Genomic DNA, 12386 nt, shown 5'->3' on the forward strand with positions numbered 1-12386 from the left:
GTGCTTTAAAGCTTATTATTATTTATAAATATATTTTTGACCTGTCAAAATCAACAACAAGAACAGCAACAAAAACAATGAAATAGGAAATGTCATCAGAGAATGAACCCCTGTTTTACATTGCAAACAAAACTCACAAAATGCAATGCTTAAAAAAATATTAATTATCAAATGATAATCATCTTTCTGGAATATGATCAGAAAATGTGTGCAAAAACGCTTATTAATTAAAAAATATTTTGCAATTTTTAATTTGTTACATAACAAACAATACTTTGTCCTGAAATATGCATAAACACATACGTACAGTCATTTATCCTTTGTATTTAACATGTGAGGGAGCTCGCATGTTTCATTTGCTCACACCTCATGACATTTCAATAAATGTACACTTTTCATGAAAATTATATGAGGTAAAAAATGATAAAACTCTATATTTTTAACAACTGAAAATAAAGATTGAGGATTTTGCAGTTTCTTTACATAAACTTACAGTTCATATTGGTGCGTGTTATGTTTTGTGATGCTGACATACAGAATTAGACACAGCAGTATATATACACACACACACACACACACACACACACACACACACACACACACACAAGTGTGTGCAGTTTAGCATTAATACTGACCTCTATGTAATAGTTTTCAGAAATCTCCCTGTAGGCAGAAGCAATGCTGGCCTGAACCGCCTGAATCCACGCTTGACGGAGCTTCTCCGATTCAGCCTGCAGCATACAGCTCCTGATTGGGTTTATGATTTATTAATAATAATCACATGCTATACACACAGTGTGAGGCACACTCAGAATTGATAAAGTTTTGGGGTCACACTTTACTTTGATGGTCCATTTAAGTAACATAGCATCTACATACTAACTAATTCTCATGAGATTATTAGTAGACTGTTAGGTCAGGGTTATTGTGAGTTGACCTGTACTTGAAAAGTTTCCTACAGTCAGCTAAGTGTCTGTGAAAGGAGCGGTATCGACAGATATTAAGCAGGCAGTCTACTAATGCTCAAATGGACCATCACAATTAAGTGTTACCTGTTTTGGGGATACAGATGACAACATCTTTTCTAAACATGCAAACTACATATTAGTACAGACACAGATCGCACACATACACACACACAAACACACTAATACTCACTTTGTAGGTGACACCACTTCAAAACAGAACCGCCTCTCAATGTCCTCACATGGTTTCACAGAGCAAAGTCTCAAGTCCTCCACCACTACAGTCAAAGCGTCCTACAAGACATGGAAAAATATAACGTCAGGTCAAAATAATACTTTTTTTATCGTTGAAATAAAAGGAATCTACAATGGGGGAAATAAGTTTTGAACAGGTCACCATTTTTCTCAGTAAAACTAATTTCTAAAGGTGTTGCTGACTTTAAATTTTCAGCAGATGTTGGTTATGAAGTTATGCGTACTAAAATGAATTTACACCAGGACAAAGTATTGAACACATGAAGAAAGGGAGATGTAGAAAGACAGTAAAAGCCCAGACAGCAGCTGAAATCTCGGTCCCACTTTACATTAGGTGGCCTTAGTAACTATGTACCTACAGCCCTATTTACACATTTAGTACAGTGTACTATATTAAGTATGAATGTACTTTAAATGCGTCCAATGCAAGAACACATAGATACATTGTAAGTACACTGTACTAAATGTGTAATTAGGGCTGTAGGTACATAGTTATTAAGGCCACCTCTTCAGCAATCCTCTGCCATTCCTCAGTGTAAATGAATATCAGCTGCTTCAGTCCAACATCTACATTAGCAGGGTGAAGATGAAACCAGGGTGGACATTTCAGCAAGACAATGATTCAAAACACAGCCAAGGAGACTCTCAGATGCTGTCAGAGAAAGAAAATCAAGCTGTAGAATGGCCCAGCCAATCACCTGACCCGAATCCAATAGAGAATACACATTAAAGCTCAGATTTGATAGACGAGACCCACAGAAGCATCAAGATTTGTACACTCTGTTAAAGTCTGTGAGTAACTCACACCTGAGCAATGCATGTGTCTTCATTCTCCATATGTGAGGCGTCTTTATCTGCACAACTCTGGTTTACTTTGCACTCATTTGCTATATGCCCTTAATGTCACTGTATTGTTTACAATTTTATTACCTATGTACATTTTTTAGACCACATTTATGTGCAATGTATATACTGTAAATTTTCTTTTTCTTAAACTCTATTTTTTATATATATTTTTTTTTATTAATGTTAAGCACCTTGGGTCTGAGAGTAACGCAATTTTGATTCTCTATATGTCTTGTACATGTGGCTGAATTGACAATAAAGCTGACTTTGACTTTAAGCTGCTATTACTAAAAAAGCATTTATATAAAGACTTAAATACATTTCAGTAGTACAGTGCTTTCTCCTTGTGTCATTTCATTGTTATTACACATTTTTGTTTGTATTGTTTGGGTTTTCACCAAAATCTGGTTCAATTCCATGTCAACAGCTTCTTCAGAAACATCAAAAACATGACGGGTTTAAAACTTGTTTCCCCCACTGTGTATAGGCAAGTGACCACCTACTTTTAGTCGCTTCTGATACACCAGTTGACTGTTCTGTATTGAAAACCATCGCCTGGCAGGAGACAAAAACAAACTCAATACTGGATCTTCTCTACAAAATGAAGAATGATCACTGATTTGTAGGATCTTCTGACCTGTTCCATGTTTTGAAGGCGTTGCTGGCCCTCTTGAACAGGTATCCCTCCATCACCACGCCGTTAGGAGCGTCAACATTGAACTCCACTTTAGAGTCATCGTATGCAAAGTCCTGTGATGTGATGCAGAACGTGGGTCAGTAACACACACACACACATGCGCGCACACACTCTTCGCTCTCCTCGTCAGTTATGACTGAGGACCCTTATTGTTCCGTTAAGTCTTCTGCGAGACAGACAAAAGACAAAACTTAATCCCTATCAGTTAAAACATAATCCTCATGAGCACAGCAGCCACATCTAATCCCTGTCAGTTCAATCAATGCTGACCGCTGCTGCGCACTGACTCTCAGAGCACCAGTTTAACTGCGTCTGCTGTACACACGTACTAAGGGCTCCTTCACCTTTGCTTCAAAATATGCAATGCGCAATGGTTTGGAATTGTTTGGAAAAAAAAGCATGAGGGTATCCAGACACAACCACAGAGAGCCTGTAAACAGAGACTTGCAATGGGTCGCGAGCATAACAATCAAACATGTTTCGTCAAGCACGTTTACACTGAAAAACAATAGAAAAGTAGCACAATACTCATAATACGCATAATGACAAAGTTTTTGAAATTGTTGCAAATTTATTACAAATAAAAAAGGTGTAAAATCACATGTACATCAGTATTCACAGCCTTTGCCATGAAGCTCTAAATTGAGCTCAGGTGCATTCTGTTTCCACTGATCATTCTTGAGATGTTTCAGCAGCTTCATTGGAGTTCACCTGTGGTCAGTTCAGCTGATTGGACATGCTTTGAAAAGGCTACACCTGTCTATATAAGGTCCCGGGGTTGACAGTGCATGCCAAAGCACAAACCAAGCATGAAGACAAAGGAATTGTCTGTAGACCTCCGAGACAGGATTGCCTCGAAGCACAAGGCTGGGGAAGATTACAGAAACATTTCTGCTGCTCTGAACATTTGAAATAGTTTAAAGTGCTTTATTGTCTGGGTTTGTGTATATATTAAGATACAAAAACCTTTAAAATGATGGTCCATTACTTAGACGGATGTGTTTAATAACATAAACTAAGTACACTAACAAATATTCATAAATTTGCAGTTTTCCATGTTGTGTGATTCATATTTTTATATTTCTCTGTTTATTCATGCTTTTAAATTGCATTATGGGATCTTAATCTTTCTTCCAACAACTTTTAACCTTGAAAAGGTGACTTTTCTGAAGGTTTTTAATAGTTTAAAGTGCTATATTAACTAGGTTGGTGTTGTATATTATGCTACAAAAACCTTGCAATAAACTCCCAGTACATTTTCAGTTATTTTACAGATTTATTTCTCTATTTTTTATACATTATACTATTTCAAACTAGTAAAATGTCAATAAAAGTCACTTTGTTAATCTTAAAAGTTGAATTTTCAACATCAAAAGTCGACAGAGCAGAGATCAACATCCCATAATGCAATTCACAACTGTAAATTAACAGAAAACACTTCTCAAAATACAGAAATTGGCAATTAACAAATGTTTTTTTACAGCATGTGAACAATCTTGTACAGCATTTATTAATAGCTCAACATTTACTAATGCACTATTAAAATCCAGTGCTTGTAAACAATAATGCACTAAACATGAACTACACTTTCATCAACTCGTGTTAACATGAACAAACCCTAATAAATCTACTGCACACTATTTTCCATGTTGGTAAATACATCAACTAACTAACTGACCATTATATTAAAGCATCAGCATCAATTCTAACTCACCCGGTTACACTTCCACCTCCCGAATATCTTCATTTTAAGCAAAAACTTGTGCAAACGCATCAGCAAAATTAGCAGCAGGTCCGAGCTCAGTGTTGTGGCTCTAAACTGAAGTCATTTGAGATGAAAGTCAAAGACACGCGCTTCATTGATCAGCTGCAGCCGCTCAATATCCACATCATTAGCATACAGCTGTCCGTTCCCGAGTGCCAGCGCTAACATTACTGCACATCACAGCGGCATGCTGGGATTTACGAGATCGCCGTGTGCTGCGCTAAACTCAGCCGTGTCCATCTGTCTGACAGAGAGAGATGCTATTGGGGTTTAATCAAGCAGGAGTTATTGCCTACGCAAACCCAGGAGCTCTCTCTCACTCACACACACACACACACACACACACACACACACACACACACACACACACACACACACACTCTCTCAACCACTCCAGGATTTTCGACTTTCTATGAGGGCTGAATTGTGAAATAAAAGTTAAAAAATTATAGATTGTTTATTAGAAAAAAATTTAGATTGAGAATGACCTGGTTAGTGGCATAATATATAAATATATGAGCAATATCACACTAGTAGCAGTGCGATATGGCTGTATATCAGCACTGGTGGGACGTGTGCGTTGACAGTGCTGATATAAAGCAATAGCACACTGCTACAAGTGTGATATTGCGTTTATACAACAGTTCGACAGGACAATCGAGTATAAAAATAAGAAAATCAAACACGGAGAGTCTAAAAAACCTTCTTTATTAGGAACTACTTTCTTACGCCATTCATTCACATCTGCAGCTGACGTCAGAACAGCAGAAGCCGTTGATTATTCACCAACGTCACTTTAGATTTAGCGTTTGAATGATTCTCTAGCGTAATGTCTAAAGTGATGACAAAACAGCTGATTTTGCTCACATTTTAAGGTCATAAGGCTGAACGTGACATGAAATGCCATCAGTCTACAGAGATATATTCTTACAGTGTTAGAATCTACAGTATTTCTCTGTTGCAATCAGGATATCGCAATAACTAACCACGAAAAAAGCAACACAATCACTACCAGACTGCTGTTGTGTTTGCGATAAGGAAAAACGGTAAAAACACATGCAGACTTTGCTTCTTTCTTTCTGCCAACACAAAAGAGAGAGATTGACTTAGAATATCACTTACCAGTATACCTGCCAACATGCCTTTGAAAATTCGGGAGAACGGGGGCAGGGAATGTTCAGGTTTGAGGTCTCTAAATGACACTGTTGTGAACCGGGATAGAATGCATCGGGTTTTAGGCGGCCGCTGCGATCAGGTACTTTACCAAAGTTGGCGACCCGGGGGTGTTTATAGACTGTACCAAAGAGGGGGGTAAAATTATGGGAGTTCTCTAGAAGAAATAAAAAACAGGATGGTTGCAGGAGATTGGTCTGAAATACGGGATACTCCCAGAAAAAATAGGAATGTTGGCAGGTATGCTTACCAGTTTAATAATGATTTGATCAGCTGTAGTTAATAATCACAAAGTTTTAATTTTCTAAGCGCCATCTTGTGGATTGACGACTTCAACCGTCTATGACTAATAGACGCCAATGCGCTGTCTAACAGCAATGATAAATATTTTAAAATAGGCACTATTCTTACAAATAACCTGCATAGTTGCAATCTTAACAATTACATTCTCAACTAAAAAAGCCTCAATAGTGCATTATGTTGCCTAACAGGAGGAATATTTGTCAAACTGTAGAGTGTCACTCTGCTATGTGGGCGAAGTAATACACAAAGGTGAAGAGGCCTTTGTGTGCTGTTACTAGCAAAATATCTCACGGCTATCAGCCAATATATACATACATACATACATACATACACATACATACATACACACACACACACACACACACACACACACACACACACACACACACACACACACACACACACACACACACACATACATATACATACATACATATATATATATATATATATATATATATATATATATATATATATATACACACATATATATATATATATATATATATATATATATACATACACACACACACACACACAAATATATATACATATATATATATATATATATATATATATATATATATATATATATACATACACACACACACAAATATATATATATATACACACACACACACACACACACACACACACACACAAATAAATAAACATAAAATAGAGCTCAGCATGTATGAGTACACCCCCCACAAATCTCATTTAAATTAATAGGATGCTTTACAATATTATATTTGTGCAATAACATTAGATTAATCAGTACTGAAGCCAAACCTAAAGCTAATCTAACAAAAGAACTTACGATATTGGTTTAAGAATTAGTAACCCAAATCTATGCTATAAATTAATATTAAATTAAATGTTCTAAAACAGCAAAAAATAAGAGAAACAAAAAATATATACAAATTAGTTGACATTTTGTAGGTTGTAATTTTCTTTTGCGATATTTTGCATCATTTATATGTATTTAAATGTATTATTTACATTTCTAAATATGTTCTGTGACTAAAATATAATTTTCATAAATATATCTGTTTAATAAATCTGTTTCGTTCAAATACACCAATATAAATGACCCTTATTCACTGAGAAATGCATACAAAATGTTCTTTTTCAAAATGAGGTGTACTCATGTATGCTGAGCAATGTACATACTGGAAAATTTTACTTTTTATTGCTATTCTTTATGATTTATGTACAGTTTAGTGACATTTAAAAATATATATACTTTTTTCATCACTTTGAAAATCATCAGATCTGCTAAATTCTTCAGCACACACACCAACAAGAACAACAACAAAAGTCTCAAGTTCTCATAGAGCTCGCAAACTAACATAAACAAATGCAATCTGTTGACTGTTTTATGGTGCGTGTACACACACACACACACACACACACAGGAACAGAAAGGGAAAGCCCAAGGGTGCCACAATCAGCTCAGACATGAATGGAGGAGCAGTGAGTTACTGTGAGGACTGACAGATGCAACATGAAGGAGGTAGTAAAACTCAGAGCTGGTGGACATTCAGAGAGCTCACACACACTGATAAATCACAGCACAAACCAACAGGACAACTCACACACTGCCCCACAGCTGCACACACTCCCAGTCTGCCTTCATATTCACAGATTCATCAGGACAATCTGTTGGATTATACTAGTCAGTGTTCTTACTTTCAGCAAAGTCAAACTCAAGCACTTTCCTGGGGCATTTTCAAACTTGACAAGCGTGGAATAATTGCATAAGTTAAAGTCAGAATTATCAGCCCTCCTGAATTATTAGCCCCCCGTATATCTATTTCTCCAATTTCTGTTTAACAGAGAGAAGTTTTTTCAACACATTTCTAAACATAATAGTTTTAATAACTCATCTCCAAGAACTGAATTATTTTCTCTTTGTCATGATGACAGTAAATAATATTAGACTAGACATTTTTCAAAACACTTCTATACAGCTTAAAGTGACATTTAAAGGTTAATTGGGCAGGTTAGGGTAATTAGGCAAGTTGTTGTATAACGATGGTTTGTTCTGTAGACTATAGAAACAAAAATTACCTTAGAGGGCTAATAATTTTGTCCCAAAAATGTTTTTTTTTTATTATGAAATTATTGAAAAAAATATTATAAAATGTAATTTTTAAATATTAAATATTAATATTAAAATATTAAATAAATATTTTAAAAAATAATAAAAAATCAAATGGGGGCCAATAATTCTGACTTCAATTGTACATAAAACAAAAGATCATAAGGTTAAATAATAAAGACATCTTTTCACAGCCTTCTTTGCTCACATTTTCCTGTGTTAATAGAGGAAAACACAGCTAATGCTCCTGGAATGAGTCTGCCTGCAATGAAGTTCACAGACTGAAAATTAAAGATGTGAATCGGCACTCGGGGTCAGCAGGTCACTGGACGACATGCTGTTTTGTGGAAGTGTTTTTGAACATACGGGACAGACGCCGCACGCTTTAAGCTCATTACTGACCTCCAGCTGTTCTCTTTCTCCAGAACAGTTTCTCACTCTTTCACCTGCACATCAGATCTTTTCTCTAGAGCTGTCTGACAGCTTACTTTATATGTATTCATTCATTTGCTTCAGCCATGCCAGCTATTCTGGCATATGTTTTACACAGCGGATGCCCTGCAAGCCACAACCCAGTACTGAAAAAACACCCATACACTCTCACATTCACACACACACACTCATACACTACGGGCAATTTAGTTCATCCAATTCCCCTATAGCGCATGTGTTTGGACTGTGAGAGAACCCGGAGAAAACCCACAGCAACACAGGGAGAACATGCAAACTCCACACAGAAATGTCATAAAGTGTGAATCATCTCAGACTGGTTTCTTGAACGTGACAATGAGTTCACTGTACTCAAATGGCCTTTGGGATGTGGTGGAACGGGAGATTCCCATCATGAATGTGCAGCTGACAAATCTGCAGCAACTGCGTGATGCTATCATGTCAACATGGAGCAAAATCTCTGAGGAATATTTCCAGTATCTTGTTGAATCTATGCCACAAAGGATTAAAGCAGTTCAGAAAGCAAAAGAGGGTCCAACCCAATACTTGTAAGGTGTACCTAATAATGTGGCCGGTAAGTGCATGTATTTATATATGCATGCATGTCTAAATGAGCAATATCACACGAGTAGCAATGCGATATGGCTGTGTATCGGCACTGCTACGAGTGTGATATTGCGTTTATACAACAGTTTGACGGCATAAATGTGTAATTAAAAACAAAATCAAACATGGAGTGTCTCAAAAACCCTTTTGTATGAGGAACTACTTTCTTCCGCGTTGGATTCAAATCATAAGCTGACAGTTAAACAGCATCTGTTAAGCAAGCATCTTTTAAAGATTCTAACGACACTTTAGATCTAACAAGGAGTGCCGAGTTACTTCATAGCTCAATATGTTTGAGGTCGATATTGAGCTCCTTTTCAGCCAACCATGTCTTTAAACAATTTATGGCCCATACAGTTTGCCGCACAGTGTTGTATTCATGCCGTTTTTTCTAAATAGTCCAAATCTGCTGATGTAACGGCTACACTTTTGAACACACTTTTGAAAAATGTATCATTTGCCATGTCTGTTTTGCTAAACGGATTTGATGGGATGGTTTGAAACATTGTAACTTTTAATATAGCTTGCTTGGAACTCCTTGCAAGCGGAGTGATACAGTATACATGGGTAAAGAGGCTGTATGGATGCTGACATTACTTAAATATCTCACGGCTATCAGCCAATCAGATTCGAGAACCAGACAGAACTGTTGTGTGTATATATATATAGTGTTTTTACCCTCTTCACCTAAAGTATCTTGTATTATAATAACTTTACAGTGGATGCATCAAAATTCGGTGCTGTCATGTAAAAGTGTAGCTCATGTCGTCCTCTAATGTGTTGTTGTTGTTTTCCAGATACAGGAGGCTGTGTTCATCTTGCTCTAGATCAGAGTTTTGCCCTGTGGACAATCACACTCTCACGTGCTCTGCCCTTTCTCAAGCGCCGCCTGTTCAGGACAGTTGGTGGCACTAATTTGTCAATGTTTTTGGCGCGCCATGTCTTGCCCTCCCTACGCATCGGGTCTCTGCCATCTGCTCTGTTTGGCAGTGTTTGCCAGGGCAGAAGTAGGCAAAATGCCCACAGAGACACTTCCAGACCTCGAGAATCTCAGCACAGACACACCTGGAGATTTCCAGCCAGATATACTTAATATATATATATATATATATATATATATAGAGAGAGAGAGAGAGAGTTGAATTCTGAATTATTAGCCCCCCTGTTGATTTTTTTTCCTCAATTTCTGTTTACCAGAGATTTTTTTTTAAATACCTTTCTAAACATGATAGTTTCAATCATTGACTTCTAATAACTGATTTATTTTATCTTTGCTATAATGACAGCACATAATATTAGATGTTTTTCAAGACACTTGAATACAGCTTAAAGTCACATTTAAAGGCTTTACTAGGTTAATTAGGTAAGTTAAGGTGTAAAAACAGTTTGTTCTGAAAACAATAGAAAACAAACATGGCTTAAGGGGGCTAATAATATTGACTTTAAAATAGTTTAGAAAAAAAATCTAGTCGAATAAAACAAATAAGAAAAAATATAATATTTAAAATATATAATCAATATATAACAAATATAATAGGAAATACTGTGAAAAATTCCTTAATCTGTTAAACATCATTTGGGAAAAATTTGAAAAAGAATTATAATTTCACAAGAGGGCTAATCCTTTCATCAAAAACATTATCAAAAATAATAATTAAATGCTTTTGAGCTGTTTAATGATGATTTACTTGTTCAGAATCGAGTTCTTTTAGATGTGTCTGCCATGGAATAAACTGATTAAAAGGCTTATAGCTCATTTTTATATCAGATTTTTTTTCGTGGAATTGCAAGGCTGTGCGTCGCATTTCAAATTTTAAAAATTTGTTTCTCAACTATTTCTAAATTCAATTCTAATTTCCAGCAAACGAATAAATAAACAATAATAATGAAGTGTGGACTTAGATCCAAACACACGTCCTATTCTTGTGCCCTATATCAGGGGTCACCAAACTTGTTCCTGGAGGGCCGGTGTCCTTCACATTTTAGCTCCAACCCTAATCAAATACACCTGAACAAGCTAATCAAGGTCTTGCTAGGTATACTTGAAACATCCAGGCAGGTGTGTTGAGGCAAGTTTTAGCTAAACCCTGCAGGGACACCGGCCCTAAAGGACCGAGATTGGTGACCCCTGCCCCATATGGTGATGCAGACGTCTTCAAAACCAGACAGGTGTAAATATTTAAACTTGTTTTGATTTAAAAAAAAAATTATATATATAATATATAATTTATATATATATATATATATATATATATATGCATATAATAAATAATACTGATAATAATAATAACATTATAAAGATGCAAATTGTTATGAATAAACTGAAAAAGCCCCCAAGATGAGGCATGAAAGCAGTGGTTTTTATATTTATACAGTAAATAATTATTTTTGTATCATTTTAATCCTTAATTTTTTTTCATCTGTAAAGATATTTGTGTTGCTGTACATTCTGTATATATTAAGTAATGTGTTAGTGTTTGGACCTGCATAGGGGCATAATTAACGTGCTCTGTGCTGGACTTTAGAGCAGCTTTTACTTGGTCAATGGCGCGGCCTATTTCAGATCCTCAAAAAGGCAAAGCGCCAGCAATTCACCTTAACACACCTCCTTTATAGACCAGCACACCCATGAGTCTACAAAGTGATGCAAATGGATTTGCTATTAAAACAAGGTGGTGCAAATCGTGAAAACGACAGTTGCCCTGGTCTGAAAACAGCAACAAATCGAGCCAAACACACCTTGCGCCCTATTGAGCCGGGTGTATAATAGGGCGCAGTGTGTGAGTGTGAGCATGCGTTTGTGTGTGTGTGAGTGAATGTATGTGTGTGAAAGAGATTCTTTTTTTCATTTAGTAGCTTTTACTTTGTTCTATTTACTTTTCCCTCATCCTCATTATCATCATCATCCTCATCATCATCATATTTTGCTCATAATAAAATAACAATATGTCAAGTGTTATAAAGATGAATTTGGACTACCCAGTCTCATTTCAGTGCACAAAATCCTTCAAAAAAATCTTTCACTATATCTGCATTAATCTCCTTAGAGGCCAGCTGAAATTCCCCAGTGTCCCCGTGACACAAAAAGACAAAAGTTCAAGCTGTAAAACCCCTCAAAACCTCTGGAAACCAATTTCTGCTGTCCGCTATTTTGGTTAAAAGGCTTATTTTTAGAGGCATGAATTGGACAGTTAATCCATAATTCTGCAGTACAAGATTTAA

General features: G+C 36.2%; 1 protein-coding gene and 1 long non-coding RNA gene across 3 annotated transcripts in view; one reads left to right on the plus strand and one right to left on the minus strand.

The window, feature by feature from the left end:
* Positions 1-1986, plus strand: part of LOC141376510 (uncharacterized) — a 151091-nt gene extending 149105 nt beyond the window's left edge. The window contains exons 2-3 of the long non-coding RNA XR_012386945.1: positions 1358-1469; positions 1755-1986. This is a non-coding gene — a long non-coding RNA (uncharacterized lncRNA). The remainder of the gene's footprint in view (positions 1-1357; positions 1470-1754) is intronic.
* acap3b (ArfGAP with coiled-coil, ankyrin repeat and PH domains 3b) overlaps positions 1-12386 on the minus strand; it is a 113013-nt gene that overhangs the window by 18295 nt on the left and 82332 nt on the right. Inside the window, exons 1-5 of one of the 2 annotated variants that reach the window (XM_068224075.2) lie at positions 4478-4606; positions 2704-2816; positions 2570-2621; positions 1159-1259; positions 636-747 (exon numbers count right to left, since the gene is read on the minus strand). In XM_068224075.2, coding sequence (XP_068080176.1) covers positions 636-747; positions 1159-1259; positions 2570-2621; positions 2704-2816; positions 4478-4537 — 438 coding nt within the window. In that variant the 5' untranslated portion in view covers positions 4538-4606. 2 annotated transcript variants of the gene reach the window in all.

This window comes from Danio rerio, chromosome 11 (assembly GCF_049306965.1).
Source record: "Danio rerio strain Tuebingen ecotype United States chromosome 11, GRCz12tu, whole genome shotgun sequence".
In the NCBI taxonomy this organism is placed as follows: domain Eukaryota; kingdom Metazoa; phylum Chordata; class Actinopteri; order Cypriniformes; family Danionidae; genus Danio; species Danio rerio.